Source organism: Exophiala xenobiotica, assembly GCF_000835505.1.
Source record: "Exophiala xenobiotica strain CBS 118157 unplaced genomic scaffold supercont1.1, whole genome shotgun sequence".
In the NCBI taxonomy this organism is placed as follows: Eukaryota; Fungi; Ascomycota; class Eurotiomycetes; order Chaetothyriales; family Herpotrichiellaceae; genus Exophiala; species Exophiala xenobiotica.
Window position 1 is genome coordinate 3,122,760 of NW_013562494.1, and position 19,329 is coordinate 3,142,088.

General features: G+C 52.7%; 6 protein-coding genes across 7 annotated transcripts; 3 read left to right on the forward strand and 3 right to left on the reverse strand.

Annotated features, from left to right (window-relative positions):
* The first annotated feature begins 272 nt into the window (after positions 1-272).
* On the forward strand, positions 273-4,571 carry PV05_01220 (uncharacterized protein). The gene is made up of 2 exons (XM_013466187.1): positions 273-1,240; positions 1,289-4,571. Exons 1-2 carry the CDS (start codon positions 427-429, stop codon positions 4,432-4,434), a joined length of 3,960 nt encoding a protein of 1,319 aa, XP_013321641.1. The 5' UTR covers positions 273-426; the 3' UTR covers positions 4,435-4,571.
* A 43-nt stretch (positions 4,572-4,614) lies between these two features.
* Positions 4,615-5,589, reverse strand: PV05_01221 (uncharacterized protein; the record flags this gene model as incomplete). The annotated part of the gene is made up of 2 exons (XM_013466188.1): positions 4,615-5,220; positions 5,317-5,589. The coding sequence occupies 2 exons, from the start codon at positions 5,587-5,589 to the stop codon at positions 4,615-4,617; spliced, it is 879 nt and encodes a 292-aa protein (XP_013321642.1).
* A 751-nt stretch (positions 5,590-6,340) lies between these two features.
* On the reverse strand, positions 6,341-7,582 carry PV05_01222 (uncharacterized protein; the record flags this gene model as incomplete). The annotated part of the gene is made up of 1 exon (XM_013466189.1): positions 6,341-7,582. One exon carries the CDS (start codon positions 7,580-7,582, stop codon positions 6,341-6,343), a length of 1,242 nt encoding a protein of 413 aa, XP_013321643.1.
* A 1,294-nt stretch (positions 7,583-8,876) lies between these two features.
* PV05_01223 (uncharacterized protein) lies at positions 8,877-11,642 on the forward strand. Its single transcript, XM_013466190.1, has 2 exons — positions 8,877-11,099; positions 11,156-11,642. The coding sequence occupies exons 1-2, from the start codon at positions 9,559-9,561 to the stop codon at positions 11,403-11,405; spliced, it is 1,791 nt and encodes a 596-aa protein (XP_013321644.1). The 5' UTR covers positions 8,877-9,558; the 3' UTR covers positions 11,406-11,642.
* A 638-nt stretch (positions 11,643-12,280) lies between these two features.
* PV05_01224 lies at positions 12,281-16,953 on the forward strand. 2 transcript variants are annotated; one of them, XM_013466192.1, is made up of 5 exons: positions 12,281-13,588; positions 13,638-13,771; positions 13,821-14,259; positions 14,322-15,685; positions 15,760-16,953. In XM_013466192.1, the coding sequence occupies exons 1-5, from the start codon at positions 12,679-12,681 to the stop codon at positions 16,033-16,035; spliced, it is 3,123 nt and encodes a 1,040-aa protein (XP_013321646.1). In that variant the 5' UTR covers positions 12,281-12,678; the 3' UTR covers positions 16,036-16,953. The 2 variants fall into 2 exon arrangements, with proteins under 2 accessions (XP_013321646.1, XP_013321645.1); XM_013466191.1 differs by having other exon boundaries at positions 14,322-16,953.
* Positions 16,954-17,300: 347 nt separating this feature from the next.
* On the reverse strand, positions 17,301-18,778 carry PV05_01225 (fumarylacetoacetase; the record flags this gene model as incomplete). Its single annotated transcript, XM_013466193.1, has 5 exons — positions 17,301-17,519; positions 17,584-17,726; positions 17,793-18,270; positions 18,352-18,540; positions 18,590-18,778. 5 exons carry the CDS (start codon positions 18,776-18,778, stop codon positions 17,301-17,303), a joined length of 1,218 nt encoding a protein of 405 aa, XP_013321647.1.
* Positions 18,779-19,329: the final 551 nt, after the last annotated feature.

The window sequence follows — 19,329 nt, forward strand, 5'->3', positions numbered from 1 at the left end:
CTAGACCGTATTATCCGATTGTCGAAGGTCGACATCGCATTGGCACAACATGACTTCGCTTAGAGATGCCTATAGCCTATTCTGGGATGGTATACGACGTCCACCGGGCTCAAAGGCGGGAAAGGCCGCACGGCCGCATCAGTCCCAGGCTCCCAGGTAGTTCGACCCCACAAGCTATGCCCAGCCGAACGCAACCCTCCAACACTGGGTACTTATTAAGATGTTCCACCTGATTTGCTTCGGCTTACATCCTGATCTTGAGTTTCAGGCCATGCAAAAATCGCTGTGCTCCTCCCGGCAGACACAACTGCAAATGTTATCGCCAGGCCTATCTTGCCCATGCGAAAGTCTTCCAGATGATGCGATTGTAATTCCGGCCGGTCGGCATGTTATCTAGCTGAAAGGCGAAGGTTGATAGTGCATGGCATGGCTGCCGAAAAAGTACCAGACGAGACTCTGACCCCAGCCAAAGCAAGGTCTTCAAGCAACGCGCCTTCGGACACCGTCGAGCACAAATCATCCGCAGAGCATACTAGAGAAAGGAAGAACCAGCTGGTCAACGTTCGGCTTCGAAATGTATCGGTCAAGGTTGATCCAGCTGCTGGTTCCGCATTCTCCTCGGTCGATGCTTTCAAGGCAAGAGTCTTGCGCAGCAAAGTGAAGCCGCCGATCAAAGACATTTTGCATGATGTTTCAGCCGATCTCCCAAGTCAAAGTCTTACCGCCATCGTTGGGGCGAGTGGTAGCGGAAAAACCAGTCTGCTTAACGTCATTGCCCGTCGAATCAAAGACCAGAAATTCCAGCAATTCGGCAGCGTCACTTATGAGATCCCAGCCGGCAATAGTACTCAAGATAATGCTTCGTCAAAGGTTGGCATGGCATATGTGCTTCAAGCAGATTGTCTTCTACCCAGCTTGACGGTCCGGGAAGCATTGCGTTATGCGGCTGATCTGCGATTGTCAACCACCAAAACAAAGGCAGAACGACATGCTATGGTTGAAACAGTCATCAATGAGCTCGGGCTGGCGAAATGCGCCGATACTAGAATAGGCGACAACGTCCACAAAGGCTGTTCAGGTGGTGAGAAAAGAAGGACGAGTATCGGCGTCCAGTTGCTTGCGGACCAAGCCGTTCTTCTTCTGGATGAGCCGACAACAGGTCTTGATGCCGCCTCAGCAATTCAGGTTGTTCAGACTCTCAAGTCACTTACTCATCGGGGTAAGACGGTAATCATGACCAGTGAGTACCCTTGCTAGCACGACTTAGGATCATTTACTCACAGGCTAGTCCACCAACCACGGTCTGAGATCTGGGGGCTCGTCGATAACCTCATCTTGTTGTCCCGAGGAGCGCCTGTCTACTCTGGGCCTACCACTGAGTGTCTCCAATATTTTGAGAAGATTGGACACAAGATGCCTCCCTTCTTCAATCCTTTTGATTTTGTCATTGACCTTGCCGCCGTCGACCTCCGATCGCAAGAATCTGAACGATCTTCACTACTACGTGTGCAGGAGCTGCAGGAAGCATGGAGAACAAACTCAAAAGACTTCATTGACGACGCAAGATATTGGTCTGCCGGCAAAACCTTCGATGGAAAGCAAGTTGCACGTTCCGAAAATGCCACCAACGAAATCCTCCAGGAGACACTGGTGCACATCCGCAGGACTTTCGTAGTCACCTGTCGTGATCGTCTAGGTCTCCTGGCGAGCATGGTTGAATCGCTCAGCATGGGTATCATGAGTGGTTGGATCTTCTACCAGCTAGGCTCCGATTTAGCAGGCATTCGATCCAGGGAAGGCGCCATGTACTCGGCCTGCGCTTTACAAGGCTATTTGATCCTGCTCTTTGAGACTTATCGGCTGACGATCGATATCGAAGTATATGATAGAGAGCGCACAGAAGGGGTCATCAAGCCTATCAGCTTCATCTTGAGTAGGAGGTTCGCGCGCTTTCCGCTGGAAGATCTCCCGGTCCCCTTCTTCTACTCGGTAATCTACTATTTTATGGCAGGTTTCAGAGCTGATGCCGGCCAATTCTTCACCTTCTTTGCGATACAGCTGCTGTTGCATCTGATTGCTGTCAACCTGGCCACGGTATGTGTTGGGCTCAATCGGCAATTCATGATAGCGTCCTTAATCGCGAACCTTACCTTCACACTTCAGTCGATGGGATGCGGATTCTTCATCAATACGAGATCGATTGCTGTATGGTTGCGCTGGATCAAGTGGACAGCATATGTGTTCTACTCGTTTGGAGCGCTCTGCACCAACGAATTCCAGGGCCATTTCTACGATTGTCCGAGCCCCGGTGGTCCTTCCGATCCAGCTTGCAAGGAATACACCGGAGCTTATATCCTCGCATCGTTGAACTTACCAGCAGACTGGCTCTGGAGGCCTATCGTCGTCCTGGTCGGCTTCATGTTATTCTTCTTCGTTCTGTCTGGCGTCATCCTTCAGGTCCTTACCACCGAAGTTGAAATGGCGAAACAACATGAAAGCGAGACCTCATATACTGCGGAAAGCCTGCAAACCGCATCGAGATCCGGCGACGAGAACAGAACCATCACCGTCACGCTTGACCACTTTGGCCTGGAAGTCGAGATGCAGCGGCTCTTGAGGGGCAAATTGATCAGACGCATCTTCCATCCCATCAGCACGACCTTCGAGCCTGGCGTGCTGAATGTAATACTGGGGCCCTCGGGAAGTGGCAAATCCTCATGTCTGAACGCCATGGCGCGGCGTCTCTACAACTCGGCTATGACCAAGTACTCTCCATGCGGCCAAATGTATCTCAATAATGCAACCGCTACCGACGATGTTATAACATCGATCTGCTCATACGTCCCACAAGACGATTCTGGACTCCACTCCTCCTTGACTGTGCGAGAGACGCTCCATTTTGCAGCCCGTCTCCGCCTCCCCTCGTTCATGACCTACGAGCAAAAGACCCAGCGAGCGGAGAGAGTTCTCCTCCAACTGGGATTGAAAGATTGCGCGGACACCCTGATCGGCAGCGACCTAGTCAAAGGAATCAGTGGTGGCGAGAAGCGTCGTGTTTCCATCGGCATCCAAATCCTGACCGATCCACGGGTCCTTCTTCTCGACGAACCTACCTCTGGCCTTGACGCGTTCACGGCCTTTTCCATCATTGAAGTCCTCAAGGGTCTCGCCGACGAAGGAAGGACCATCATCTTTTCCATTCACCAACCCCGTTCAGACATGTTTAAACAGTTTGGAGGTGTCCTCCTGCTCGCAAAAGGCGGCGACGTCGTGTACGCGGGCAAGATCGCCGACATGCTTCCTTACTTCGCACAGTTGGGCCACTCGTGTCCCGAATCCGCCAATCCTGCCGACTTTGCGCTCGACCTTGTGTCCTCCGGAACACCTGAATTTCTACAACAGAAGCCATTCACAGCCATGGACAATCACAACCCTTCCTCACAAACCAAAGAAACAACCACGACCGCGGATCCATCCCCCAACCCTCCCACACCGCCGAAAGAAACCCACCTCGCCCTCCCGGCGACATTGGGAGTCTACACGCGCCGCCAACTCCCTTTCCGCCACGCCTTCCCCATCCTCCTTCAACGCGGCATCATCAATCTCCGACGCCAACCGAACCTGCTCACCGGCCGGATCACCCAACTCGTCGGCCTCGGCATTGTCTTGGCCGCGTTCTTCTCTCCGCTCCGGCACGACTACTACTCGGTGCAGACGCGCGTGGGTTACATCCAAGCCATGTCATCCATGTTCTTCGTTGGCATGCTCAACAGCATCGCCATGTACCCCTCGGAGCGGGACATCTACTACCACGAATCGCTCCGCGACAACACATACCCCCTGTCCGCATTCTACGTGTATTATCTGACGCTCGAAGTGCCCATGGAGATCGTCGCGAGCCTGCTGTTCTCCGTGCTGACCGTGTTCGCCGCCCGGCTGCCCTGCACGCCCGGCGAGTTCTTCTTGATGGCCTACTCGGCCTTTTGCGTCGTGAGTTGCGGCGAGAGTTTCGGCATCCTCTTCCTCACCATGTTCAGCCATACGGGTCTCGCGGTGAGCGTCATGTCTGTCGTGCTGAGTATAAGCATCCATCTCGCCGGCGTCCTGAGTATCGACATCGACGCGTTCTTGCAGGCCGTCAATCACATCTCACCGATCAAGTGGCAGGTCGGGGCCCTGTTGAGTTACAGTCTGCGCGGGATCAAGTTCACATGTACCGACGCACAGAGGCTAGCCAATGGTCAATGCCCCATCAGCTCGGGCGAGCAGGTCCTCGACTTGTACAGGTTGAATGTGGACACCGCGGCCTATGCGCTCGCACTGGGTGGGGTGACCATTGGATATAGAGTGCTTGGGTATTTGGGGTTGACGATCAAGCGTGTGGATTGGAAGGCACTCGTGACGAAGTGGAATAGTAGGAAGTCGAAAGCATGAAGGTGGTGTGGGTGGTATATCCTCCCAGGGAAAATATTTGGCAGATGCGAAAGACATAAACGACGGCGAACATTCGAGTTCTTGTACGGAGCACACGCCAAAAGGAAGACCTCTTTCTACGTATCCGACGTGCTGACAAGTGATCCAATTCACGCGGTGTCCCATGCTGACAAACGCGGCTTACTTCGCCTTCCTAGATCCTTCTTCCTTCAGCTTCTTCTCGAGGATATCCGTCCCGGTGATTTTTCTGGCCATACTGTCAAACGTCCCCACCGGCAAAAAGGTCCCTATCCAAGCCAACGTCGCACTCGTCCCTCGCCAGATATGTGCCGACGGGTGCCGTTTCGAGAGATCACTGACCACATTCTTTGCCCACTTATTCACGTCCTGGGGTTCCATCCCTCCAAAGTCCCCGTTCATGACTTTCTCGACCTTGTCCTTGATGGGCATGTAGACGCTGTCTTCGGGCAAGACCGCAGTATATCGCTGGGCCAGATTCTCGAAGAACGGTGTCTTTACAGCTCCGGTCTTTAGGTCGATCACCTTGATACCAAAGGGTTGGAACTCGAGACGCATGGTCTCGCTGAAATTGGCAATGGCCGCTTTCGACGAGTTGTACGCTCCCTGCCACGGCAAGCCCATGGTGCTGGCGACCGAGGTCTGGTTGACGATTGTGGAGCCAGGGGCCGCAGCGCGCACTAAGGGGAAGAACAGTTGTGTGACGCGAAGAACGGAGAGGACGTTGAGGCGGTACAGCCGTTCGATCTCGTCCATGGAAGCGTCGAGCTAGAGAAAGTGGGAAAAGAAGAAATGTTAATCAAGGGCCCAGACTCGGGGATTTGGGGTCGGTTAAGGGGGCGCCGAAGGGAGGGGGGAGCATACAATTGGCATGCTATATCCTGCTCCAGCATTGTTGATGAGCACATCGAGAGAGCCGCCGGTCAGCGCCGACACTTCCTTCACGCATGCTCTGATGGAGTCGTCAGACAGGACGTCGAGCGTCAAAGTTTCAATTCCGAGCTTTTTCAGAGTTGCCATTTTGGCTGGGTTGCGGGCTGTCGCCAGGACTCGATCGCCATGTTGGTGGAACTGGATGGCTAATGCTGCTCCGAGCCCGCCGTCCGAGCAGCCTGTGATGAGGATGGTACGAGCCATAGCAGTTCTTGGGTCTGGCAGGTATTCGACGAAAACCTTCTTGGACGCGCGTAGTATGTGAGCACCAGCAGACTTTGAGAACGGGCAGCTCAATTTACGAAATGAAGGGGGGGATTGAAGACCATTTAAATGCAGTGCCAGCCGCATAGCCAACCCTCCGACATATCGAATTCTCTAGCCCCGATTGGGACCATAGCGCGGAAGCGCATTAAAGATCTCGACCGAGAAATTGTCAAATATGGATCGTTGCCGACGGCGGATGGAATTGAAAATTACTCCGATACGTGCACGTACCGATGCAAATGCCCTTGGGTATCTTATCCGCGCTTATTGTACCTGATGGATGAGACGACACGTCTTCGTCCTGTCCAATACGATACGAAGCGGCCCCTGGAGTTTCGTGGCTTGCAACGGCTAGCCCCAGAATGGTAGGTGGAGAATTTCAACGCATTGGTAGATGCGCAGCTCGCCCTTGCTTGTCGCCTTGTCCTGTTGTTGCTGAAGCCGGACTGCCTAGGTAGGCCAGGATGATTGATGCTCCTGACATAGCGCTTTCAGGAGGACACTGCATCTTCCAGGCCTACTATGTCCACGCGTCATTTGTGGAAGAGCTGCATTGCTTCAGGCAACCACCAGCAGTACGCTCCCACATCCACCTACACGGCGACATTACGGATGTCTGGCCGGACATAAGAGCTGAAGGTGGTCCTGCGCAAGCCATGGATAGTCTCGTCTCTTTGATGGGTATTCTTCATTTGGCCAATTTCTGATTCGGTTTCAAAACACCTCTGTCACCACCTCCGCCTTTTCTCCAAAGCCATAGTGCTTCGACGGCATGAGCCTTGGCGCTAGCATGCCCTGACTGCCGATTTGCCTCAGCCATCATCACTTCCAGCGGTTTTTCTCTCTCAATGACCGACCAGAGTGCTTCCTGGAGCTCACCGCCTCTCGGGCCAAAATCTCCCCTTCCGAGTCTGAATAGTACCCTGCCCATTAACTGATATGCCATGCATCGTTGATTAGGTAGGCTTGACCGTGCGAGCAATGCGAGTTCGGGTATTGTATAGCCTGCGCTGCTAGGGTCGTCACCATGATGATGCAGACCCTGCTTCACATCTATCTCCAAGCTCTCTTTCGGCGCTATCAACCGGCCATTGAAGCCGAACCGCAGGGCAGAAGCCAGGAATGATTCCTTTTCCGGGTTATACAACGATGCTTGGTTCTCTTCTTCTGTAGGATCTTGCAGCCAGCTCAACGAGGACGGGTCATGAGGAGTGTCGGGGAAATAGTGAGATCTGAGCTCGGTAAAGAAGGAAGGATCGTTTGGGTCTAAGGGGATGAAATCGTCTTTCGATCTAGGCGGTGTAGGAAAGTGAACAAAAGAAGCAGGACCAGCCGACGGAGCTGGTACTTGTGTATCTGAGAGCGTACTCGAGTCCGTGTGGGTACCTCTGTGGTCTTCTTGTGCCTGCTCTTCTGTGTCTTGCGGCCACTGCGCCTGATCCTGCACGTCTTCATCGATGTTGGCACGTTTCAACAGGCGCTCGACGAAGGCTGGGTTAAGATTCCGTATCAGTTCGGCCCTGGCCTCTTCAACATCCTCTATTGACATTTCAGCAATGCGTCTCTCGTTTTCCTCGCTGATCTCAGCCTTCTGTTGACTCTCGAGATCGACCCCGTATTTCTTGCCCACATGGTGAACGACTGCTCGGTCCGAGGGTTCAATATGAGTGGGAGCAGAATATCGTGGTGAGGGAGTCGCAGCCTGCTGTTTCTTTTTAAAAGTCGAGATGTGGCGACGCTTGTGCTCGGGGAAACCGGATTTGGATGACCTTAGGGAAGGCGCAGTAGGTACTGCATCAGTGTCATGTTCCTGGATGTCGTTTACCGCCAACGACGCACTAAGATCTGGGAGCACAGCTTCATCGAGAGTCTTAAATGCGAAATCAGGTGCGTCAAGATCTAGCTCGAAACGTTGACCTGGTATGGCCATGTTGGGTGGTTTGAAAGTACTAAGATTCGCAAACTGCGCAGAGGCGGAGTACTTCTGTAGACTCTACACAGTAGAGGCCAAAAACATTAATAAGGTTGCCGAGGCCTGTACTAAGGCGAATGGGGTCTAGCGGCTGACAGGGTGTTGGAGCAGAAATGTGTATTTGCCTGACCTGACAGCCACGCATCGACTTTGGAGGAAGAACAGATGAAAGCGCTCGAAACCGTACCAGAATGCAGCATCCCGAAGGTCAAGTCACTAATCATGGGCTCCCTTTGGATTCATGTAAGCCACCCGTTACGTCTATGGAGATGTTTCCTGTTGTTGCAAACCAAAAGTATGGTGCATGTGGCCCTCATAGCTCTCGTTGCGAGCGCGTGCGAGCGATGGAGATGCCGCCGTCTGACAGCGCCCATATTTCTGCCGAGCAACTGAGCTAGGTTTGCTGCTGGCAGAAATTCTCCGGTAACAAGGGTTCCAAGATCATGAGCAGGGCAGGCTGAGGACGATATTCGCCTGAATGACTATTCTACTCAACTGTTATATATCACATGTTAGCTACAGATTTCTTCTCTGCCGCAATCATGTGTGACTGAAAAATGGGAAGCAATTGTTCGAAGCGGAGAACCTGATCCGAGGCTACTGTGGCCTGAAGTAGTGCTGGCGTCAACAAGCCACCGACAGGGATCGTGGATCTTGCAGATCACCCGGTCTATTGTGTTTCAACGACCACCGGCTCCCTCTGGGATCAGAGAATATGATGTCCAGTAAAGTGCATTCATCTGAGCAGAATCCGGAGACGACCTCACAAATAGGAGCCACAAGCGATGTGTATGACATGGAAGAGGTCGGCGCCACAGTCGAGGACAAACCGATGGATGCGGGCAGAAAAGAAGCTTAAACGCGGAGTTCAAAGAAGCCAATCGCTTGCTTCGATTCATTCACTGTGCCTCGTGTCGCATTATTTTTTGCGTCCTGCGTCCTCTTTTCCGCCCACTCCAGACCAGAGTCGGCTACTACTACGTACAGTACGGAGTATTTTGTTTCGTATGGCATCCAGGAACCAGACCCAGGGATGATGGCCCTTTCTTTTGCCCCGGCTTGCGCTTCCTGGTCTTTTCGCCTTGTCTCTTGTCTTCGAAACTTGGAGGTCTTCGTCTTCAAGCTGGCTGCTCGCTGTTCCGGCGGCCTGGTCTGCTGGTCTGCCTCCTCTTTTCCATCATTCCAGCTAAGTCCTGGCTTCTGACTTCTCCCTTCTCCTCTACGCGGGTCGGTCTGGTCTTCGCTGTCAGCGCTCCCTTCTATCACCCGGCTGCTGCCTTCTCGTTGCACGTTTGGTTGTTTTATCCACTCTTGCCATCTGTCAGAGTCGCTGCTCGTTCCGCTGCACTCTCCCTCCCTGTACTATTTCCCATTCTTCGCTTGCCCTTTGTCGTGAATTAATGCTGCTGTGCCTTTTCACTTATATGTCTGTCTTTCCCTCATCTCACTCTTTCTCTTTTCCTGATCTCTTTTTCACTCCTCTCCGCCTCCTGCTTGGTATTCTGCAGCCCTTCCATTCGTGCCAACTTGTCAATTGCAATTCCTCCAAAATCGATGTTCCTCACTCCACTGTATCAACTTTTCGACCGTCGCGACCTCACGTCAGGCTACCATTCATAATTTTCCGTACTGGCCCGACGTCTATCACATCTTGAGGTGTGCAAAGTCATTCCCCATCCATTTCGCATTTCTGTCACCTCAACTTCACGCCTTGTATACCATCGCGTCATTCAAACGAATTGTTCAACCTCAACACCTGCCACCACGTTCATCCATTTCATCAAGGACGACCGCGGTCGTTCATTCATTAATTCTTCTTGCCGGATTTTCCTTTCCAACACTGTGGGAAAGAGGTTTTCACCCAGTCTCTCGTCGATGGTTCCGGGAAGCCTCAATTTTAGACGGTCGGCCAAATCAGTAACCGCAGGCCGAAAATGGAGTTCGGAGATGGTAGAAGTTCGTCCAACGATCTATCAAGCGCGCCGCCTAGCGATGCTGAAAGCACCCCTGGTCCTTTGAGCCATCTTACAGCACATCGCGACGCACATCCATCAGGCAATCTTGGTGTTAGGAATAGTTTGGTGGCATCAGCCACGCCTGCAGGTCAAGCCACAAAGCTGGCGCCACAGCCTATCACTCAGGTCGATGTCAAAACCAAGCGACCACGCAAAAAGAAAGATCCCAATGCTCCTGAACCTGAAAAGAAAGAAAAGGCTCCCAAGAAACCTCGTGTCACTGGCACATCACGGAAGAAGCCCAAATTAGAAGCACCAGATTTGAACAGCACCATCGAGGTCCCTCGAGCGCCAAATTCGGCTCTACAGTCATCCACCTTGAATCAACCAGTGTCTTTCTCTCCTGCAGCAGTCACAACACAACCTCGCTCGAGCAATGTGGCGTCCGACTCACGTTTACCGATGCACGGCAACGCCGTCCGGCCTCAAGTCCCCTCTCAGACCTACGAGTATACTTTGAATGTCGCACCACCACCTCCCGCACCACGCTCGATGTATGATCCTATTCGGTCCATGAATATTTCACGCCTCGTCGAGCCACTACCTCGTCCCTCCTCAACGACACTCCAACCGACCCAGACCCCTCCTCGACCTATTTATAATCCAAGCACCTCTCCAGCCATATCTGGTATCATCGACCACCCTGTACAATCGCAGTCCACCACCTCAGCCATGCAAGTCATACAACCCAGTCCGGTACCTTCACACGTTCAGACTAATGGCAAGATTGCCACCTCGCCTACTGTCAATGGGACTTCGACTGCTACGGAAACTGCACCTGTGGTTCTGGACCAAGCACCCAAGAAATCAGCGACCTCCAAGAAGACCCCTTCAGAAGCACCGACACGCGCCACCTCACCGAAACCTTCACGGGCCAAGGAACAACCACCTCCTCCAGGCTCAGGCTTGTTATCTGCTAGCCTGTTTGGTGGTGATTCTGGTACGGATGCCACCCAGAAAGATGCAAAAGGTCCTAATATTGTGCTTCACATTGACCTCAAAGACCCCAACAATCGAGTGATCAATTTTGCTCGCCTGGCTGAAGAGAAATATGGATTTGCTGCTCTCTATCCTCGCCAAGCTGCTCAGAAGGAACGTCTGGCCAAAGTCGCGGCCGCTGGTGCTGCCTTGGAGCGATCCGCATCTGGTAGCAAATTTGGAGGCACTTCTGCCGGAGAAAGCGGGGATGAAGATCTGAGTGTCGACATCGATCGCGATTCAGACAATGATGGCGATGTCCCAATGTCTGGGGTCAACGGTCAAGACAATATCAACAGTGGAACTGACGCTCCTGAGCTGAAGAAGAAGCGAAGGAAAAAGGTGGAAGAATACGACCAAGACGACCCGTTCGTCGATGACAGCGAATTACTCTGGGAGGCGCAAGCGGCGGCTAGCAAAGACGGGTTCTTTGTCTATTGTGGACCGCTTGTCCCAGAGGGAGAGAAGCCTGCAGTTGAAAGGTATGATCTCCCAACTTTCCGGTTATTGCGCTGCATGCTGACTTCGAATCAAATAGAGCGGACGGTACCATCAAACGCGGTCGAGGCCGAGGGCGAGGTGGTGGACCAGGTTCACGCGGTGGAAGAACCGCTGCGGCTGCTTCTGATCGCCCTAGCGGACGAGGGGGCGGACCTGGGTCTCGAGGTGGCGGCATCACTCGAAAACCTCGAATCACCAAGGCCGAACGCGCTCAAATGGAGACTGAAAAGCTCCAGCGGGAGAAGATTGCGCCCCTCGTGGCTAAGCCGGCAGCATATCCTAGCTGAGTGCAATTCCTGGGAGATGTTGTACATGACTTGTATTGCATACACAGAATTCGGGGCAAGCGGCATCCTTTGTTAGGAGACAGAGCATTGGCGGATTTCGGGCTGAGCAGGAGATTTGTGTATCCTCTGAGCTCTGTACTCTGGCGTCTTTCTTAGTCATCAAAGCGTGATGATGACTTGGATGTACTATGGTAATGACTGCAGATGAGAAATCAATATCCAGTCCTTCGGAACCAGTATCAAAGTAGTCCCTCTACATTATCTCGGACATTCCTCAGCATCTTGAGGCTCTGTAACAGTGTGCCTTTTCACGCAAAGTGCTCCCGGGGTTTCCCACAAGCGGCCATCTTCGGCAACGTCATTCTGCAGGGGCTCCCGAGGGAGGGAAGGGGAAGAGACACACGTCGTCCACCGGCGCAGGCATGGCCCCATTTCAAAGGCGATTTCTCGCTGAGGGTTCGAAGACGGCAATGATAACAACTGCTAAACCAGACTTTTGCGCAGTATCAATTGGGATCACGGGGTCTTCTAGTAGTCGATTATCCTTCGCAAAGATGCCCTGACCGTGATGACGCGCTTGACGATACCGACCTGCTGATCTTGTAGATTTCCGCTTCGGCGAGCAACCCAATCTAGCAAGCGTCGAAAGTCAGCCACAGCCCACAGGTAAATCTCAGGAAGCAGGCTTCGGGGGGTTCGCCTCTGTCCGCTAATCACGCAGGACCCCATCATAGCCTAAGAAAGAAGGTCTTCGGTTGGCTTACAGGCGCCCAAGGGTGTGGCCAGTGCCCGTAAATCCCACTCTAACTAACTCGGCTTTGGCATTCTTCGAATTCGGTTGACTTTTGCTCTTTTTCCCACACGGCATTTCAAGCGGACATCGCCCTCCCTCCCGCTCGAGCCCAGCGGCGGCCATCTGCCAAACCCTCATCTTCGCACTGCACCTGCGCCGACGCCCCGTGGTGGCCATCCTATCTCGACTTCCCAATTAACTCAGTAAATCAATTGTGCGAGTCGGGCTCCCACTTCCCATCCACTCTCATTTATCGCCAGGCCGATTGCGCTTCGTCTCTTTAATCGAGTAGTTGCTGCTGCAAGCATGCAGCTCCTAGGACTGCGCCCGGGATCTCTCCATCACTACTTACGCCCAGTCTAGGGGCAGCTCGACCGCTCCGGGAAGGCTACCGAATCCTCTCCGACAGGCGCCTGTGACCTGTGCTCGCTAGCCTCGTCTTCATCAGTAAAAGAGAAGGACTTGGGAACACGAGCCATCATGGACGGCATGCAGGGTTTTTACGGGCAGGGTTATGCAGGCATGGACCCTCAACACTCTATGGACGGGTACGCGCAGGATGACAGTATGAACACTGCCATGGATACCGACGGACTTGGCCAGGCACAGACGCTACACCAGATCATCAACCAAAATAACGAGGAATTGATGCGCCGACGGGACACTTTTCAACTCCAATATCGGCAGAGCTCTCAAGACCGCAACCGCAGAGCCTCAATGTTGGAATTTGGCTCGTCGATAACCGGCGGCGACCTTGCCAACTTCCAGTTCGACCCCAACCCGAACGAGCCTGACGTGTCCATGTCGAATTCCATATCAAACATGATGCCAATCAACAAACCGCTCGACCCGCGAAGAGTCCGGTCGAGGGAGGATCTGTCTTTGAACACAAGATTCTCGCAAATGAACACAAGCTTCGACCCTATGGCCGCGATAGATTCGTTTAACCCAGCTCTAATGGCGAGCACCTCGGTCGGAGTCGATTCTGCTTCAGCGTACATGAACCACATGAACATGATGGACTTTGACCCCAGGGGTGGGATGCCAGACCAAGCCGGCGCAATGCAAGAACCCATGTTCTCGGATTCACCTATAGACCAAAACTTCACAGTTCCTTACCCACCTGCTGGCCAGGAGCCGGGCGGCGGCTCGATGAACCATCAAATGAACAATTCCATGAACAACCCAATGGCGACAATGGCACCGAATATGCCTACGATCCCTCAAGCATTCCGGAACATGACCCAACATATGAGAGAGCAAACGCCTATCTCGGTTTCAGTTCCGATGACAGCAGGACCTCCTTCAATGGCATCTCCACTGCCGGTGCAAAATCCCACTTCAGGAAGAGCCTCTGGAGACATGCAAACACCCTACTCTAGCAATGGTAGTGCGTTTTTTCCGAATCGTAGCTTAGACATGCTGACAGAGAAACCTAGATGTGACTCCGAATTCCAGGTCGATGAACCCGCCAGGTCTGCCACACATGCAACAGGTTGCAGGGCCTCAGCCGCAACTTTCGAAATACGTCAATGCATATTCTTCCAGCGGCTTTGATATGCTCGGTGTTTTGGTACTTCTTCCCCTTCGAAGTCCTTCTGACGTAACTGACACCATAGTAGATGCGCGTCGCGACAAGACCACGGCCTGAAATCAATATTGGCCCTGTCGATCTGTCCTGCGCCTTTGTTGTGTGTGATCTTGACAAGTTTGATTTGCCTATTGTGTATTGCTCCGAAATGTTCGAGCGACTGACAGGTTATACAAAACACGAAATTCTTGGAAGGAATTGTCGCTTTCTGCAGGCGCCTGATGGCAAAGTGCAATCAGGAGTGAAACGAAAATACGTCGACGACAATTCAGTCTTGTATCTCAAGAACCAGATCTCGCAGCGGGCGGAAGCGCAATTGAGCTTGATCAACTACCGGAAAGGCGGACAACCGTTCATGAATCTTTTGACAATGATTCCCATACAATTCGACTCCGAAGACTACAAGTTCTACGTGGGCTTTCAGGTTGATCTGGTAGAACAGCCAGGCTCTGTCTCCAGAAGAAATCCTGGTAGGTGCATTCTATATCTGGAGGACGGCTTTGCCCGCACTATTTACTGACACGGTAAACAGATGGGAGCTACGAAATCAACTACAATCGAAGCTCTCTTCCTGCCTACACTCTACCCGCACCTCCTGACCCGAGCCAAGGACTGCAGGAAATGGGTCAAACGATACCCAAAGACGAAGTTTCCAAGGTACTAGCTTCCTTTGGTCGTGGCGACTCGGATCTGTCGAAACGGATATGGGACAAAATCTTACTGGAGAACACCGATGACGTGGTCCATGTTTTGTCTTTGAAAGGGTTGTTTCTCTACTTGTCACCCGCCAGTCGAAGGGTTCTCGAGTACGACGCGGGTGAGCTCGTAGGGACGGCGTTGTCGTCTGTATGCCATCCCAGTGACATTGTACCCGTCACCCGAGAATTGAAGGACTCATCCAACGGAAACCCGGTGAACGTGGTTTACCGAATTCGAAGAAAGCATAGCGGCTATACTTGGTTTGAAGCGCACGGAGGTCTGCACACAGAACAAGGGAAAGGCAAGAAGTGCATCATCCTTGTTGGGCGTGAGCGACCGGTGTACGCGCTGGATAAGAATGAGCTCTCGTCTGAGGGAGCCACGGGCGAAAGCGAGTTGTGGTCGAAGATCTCAACTTCGGGAATGTTCCTGCACGTCTCGTCTACGTCACGGGTCATGCTTGATCGCCTACCAGAAGATTTGGTGGGAACAAGTATGCAGGCTTTGATGAGACCAGATTCCCGGAAAGATTTTGCTCGCACTCTAGAAAAGGCACGTACCGGAGAGAAGGTGTCGTTGCGACATGACCTTCAAAACCGCCGCGGCCAAGTCTTACACGCGCAGACGACCATTTACTCGGGTGACGCAAAACCGGGTTTCAAGCCGACATTCCTGCTTGCACAGACGAGACTTCTGAAGATGACGCGGGCTGCCTTGTTAACCCAGAAGTCGACGTCCCAATCGCCGAGGACCGATCAAGCATCTGTGGGTTCCGCAACTCCGGTCACGAACGTGTCTGGACTGTCCGCGACGCTGCGGCGTGAATCATCATCTCTCTCTTCGGACTCCCATAATGTTGGGGACGGAATGATGACCCATGCTGGTGGCCACGGACTTCCGCTCGGAAACCAAGACGAATCCTTGGCTTCTGAGGACAACGTTTTCGACGAACTGAAGACTACTCGGAGTTCGAGTTGGCAATTTGAACTACGACAAATGGAACGCCAGAATCGTTTGTTGTCCGAAGAACTGCAGGGGCTCTTGAGTCGCAAGAAGAAGCGGAAGAGGAGAAAGGGCCTTGGGCAGCTAGAAAAAGACTGTGCCAATTGTCACACGAGAGTGACTCCTGAGTGGAGAAGAGGTCCTAGTGGTCAGCGTGACTTGTGTAACAGCTGTGGTCTTCGGTGGGCCAAACAAGTAAGTCACTCCCAATGCAGGCACCGATTGACGTAAAGAGCTGCGAACTGCGACTGACTGGTTTTCGCGCACAGCAAGGTCGAGTATCCCCACGGAAGACCCCAGGTCACAGTGACAGAGGATCAACTTCGCCCGCTCAAGTCACACCAGCTGACCGAGGTGATGCCAAAATTGGTGCCTCCTCGTCTACCGCGACCGGCATGCACATTCCTGGCACCATCAACGGGACGATTGTGTCCGCACAAGGACTACAGTCGACGAAAGAGGACGATACGTTGTGGCGAGGGGCTATGCCGCCGAAAATTGACGAAGCCGAAGAACCTCCTGGACCGAACGTGCTTCCGACTTGACCGACATCCACACAGCCTCTTCACTTCAAAGACATATACTCGCGGTTGCTTTAACCGTACATTTACTTCAGGGACATGCACGAACAGGGGCTACGAGGTTTCGCTATATAGGTAGGCCTCGAACATAACACTCAAGGTTCAAAGACACCACAAGCGGCTGCAACAAAGCCATGCAGCACCTGCCCCCAGCTCGATTGAGCCTGCCTTCAAATGACACAGCGGCCGCGAGTACACTACCGTCGTAGCTGCACCGAGACGCAAGTTGGCTGGTCGAGATCCTGCCTGCTTTTAGTGGCGGAAAATATTATCAGCCAACTGCGTCAATGCGTTCATTCTCGTCGAAGAATCTACAGGCGGCGACAATTGCCGCGTGAGAATATTCATTACGAAGTTGGCATATTTATTGGCTCAGGGAGTTCACTTTCCCCACGACCAACAGCCTTGCCTCGGCACGTCGACTGTGGCATCTCCACGAGTCCTAGCACGAGGGGTGGAAGACATGATCAATGACATAGAACATTTTGTGACGGCACCGGTTTCACGAGCTATTGGGATAATGGTTTCCCCCTACTTTCTTAAATATCACTCGCGAACACGACTTCATGCGAAAGGACCGGATTTTGACTAATGTCGGTTCAGAAAGTGCTTTATGTGTGGGCAGGGGGAAGGAACGGACAATTAGAATGGGCTGAATGGGTTGAGCTCAAGCTCGGAACCCTTTCGCATGAGATCTCAACGGTCGACAATCTCTGATGTGACGAATCTTTTTAGAAATGACTGGCTATATATACATCATGTCTGTGATGTTTTACATACTAGAATCGTTCCGCGGATATGGCCCGAGCGATTAGGTCCATGCAAGACTCTCTGCTTTACAGCGAGCAGTGATCTGGCTCGGAAAATACCGTCTTGTACCTGTATGGAACCGTCGGGCATCAAATCCACTTTCCGCGCCCACCAGAAGGTAGCTGATACTCTGTGTGCCCTCGTTGTTGATGGTCTATCTCTGGACGAGGCTGTAGCATCCTTGGAAAAGGAGCAGTGCCCATGGAATGCCATCGAACGACAACGCAGGCAAACATGAATTTAATCAAGTTGGTTATAGATTCTTTGAAGGATTAGAGGCAGGCGTTGGCGGACGAAATATTGATGTCTGATGCTTGCGAGCAGCCAACAGGTTTCTAAGCGTCGTAACAGCATACAAAATGGAAGTCCTACATACATACCTAACCTAAATGGCTCACTACATGACTCCCAATGCCTGCTCAATCCTTGATGGCAGGCAAGACTTTGCCCCTACATGCTCCAAAGCCGAGTATCACCTTTCCGGCCTTGTCCTTACACCATCCTTCCATGACGACCTCATCACCATCCTTCAGAAAGGAGTCGATCAGGTCCGACGGCATGGATTTGAGCCTGGCGTTCGGGAGGTTACGCTCGAAAAGACATCCCAGACCGATTTTCTCCCCGTCGGCGTTTGTGCGCTGAAAAGTGTGGTCAAGTTAGTGACATGCCACGCATTGTTTGGATAGATATCAGTCGACCTACAGGACTTGAAATTGTGCCTGTGCCGAACACGTCTCCTGGAGACAGGCCTTCGCCTGCGGCTGAAAGGTGAGTTATCTGTTGGAATGGCGTCCAATGAAGTTCATTGAGATTGCTTTCGCACAACCTGTACGATGTACCGTCTCCTGTGCAGTTAATAGTGTCAGTAGGCGCATTCTGCACGGTTCATCGGGCACGGCGCGGGGACATACTTATCAGCTTGACAGTCAGGTCGATGTCGAACGTCGCTGCCGCGTCATCTTGCCAGGTCAAATGCGGTGGCGGCGGAGGTTCCTGCTTCGTCTTTCTCGGGCACTGGGCCACTTCCAGAGCCTCAATGGGTACGATCCAAGAACTCACCGAAGTGCAGCTACCCTTCGAGTGGAACGGTCCTAGAGGGGGCATTTCGAAACCCTGAATTTGTCTGGCCGACCAGTCGTTCAATAGCGTCAATCCGAAGATGTGGTCTTGGGCATTGACGATTTTGAGTCGTTGGCCGCGCGGGACAGGCTTGGACAGCCAGACTCCCATCTCGAGCTCGTAGTCCATGTGCGATTCGGGCTTGAAGGAAACTTGAGGAGAGCCCCGTGCATCGGGATACATGCCACAAGGGCGGTGGAAGGGTGTTCCTGAGACAACGAGACTTGAGGTGCGGCCGTTGTAGACTGATGGCATGGCGTACCAGTTGGGCTGAATGGTCAGGTTGAACACGTCGGAGCACCGAGAAGGTCAGCGGGGCGATAACCCTGACGGGGGCGAGGGGCCACTTACGTTCTTGGAGTGCTCGAGTGAGCAGTAGAAGTCTGAGAAGTTGTGGATGTGCATGGGCAGGTGGCATTGGACCATGGACAGTGGGATCGAAGCCTCCTTCACGCTACCGTCGAGTACACCAGATCGGACCCGACTTCGGAAGGCTTTGCGGACATCCTTTGGCAGAGCTGCGAAGGCGTTCCAGTTGCCCTTGGGTGTGTAAGATCGATGCAGATCTGCGATGATGTTCAAGACTCACATGTGCGAAGACATTGTCCTTGAAGTCGGTAATTGAAGCGAAGAAGCCTTGGTGGAAGAGCTGGTCGATGTCGATTGCTGAATCCTCGTATGCAATCGCACATCGCTTCTTCGGATTGTCGCTGGTGGAAATGACCCCATATGGGAGATTGTCGACGGTATAAGGGCTGCTGGATGTGGATGTAGCCATGGTTGAATGGTGGTATACGTCTGCTGTCGCAGCTCTTGTTTGAAAACGCGAGTAGAGCACTTAGATTATGTATATATCTATATATAAGAGATCGGATCCGAGTAGTCAAGAGAAGTCTCGATCTGACTCGCACGTGAAGGTCTGGCTGGGGGAGTAAGAGTAGTATGACATGGCCTCCGCATCGCGGGCACAGGTGAGGAGCTGGGCAAGGCCAGGCACGGCCGGGGTAGCGCTCACCGTCTCGAGCGTCGTGCGTGTGGTGAACTGTGCACAGTATGCATGGAGCGAATGAACGATGACCTTTCCAATGTGAGGCGAGGCTTGACCAGTCACCATTGTGACCAGTCCATCTCCCCGCACGCTGAGCATACACTACCCGTTGTCAACAGCTTGGGCAAATAAAGTGCTCCAAACCTGTGGACCTGTTGTGGAGGAGGATGGCTTTGTCGAAGTGACTAAAGAATCAGAGCCATGTCGACGTCTCTACTGAGCAAAGTTGCAACTGTAAAAGCGTCAAGGAGAATATCGGTATGGAGGACCGCTATGTCATC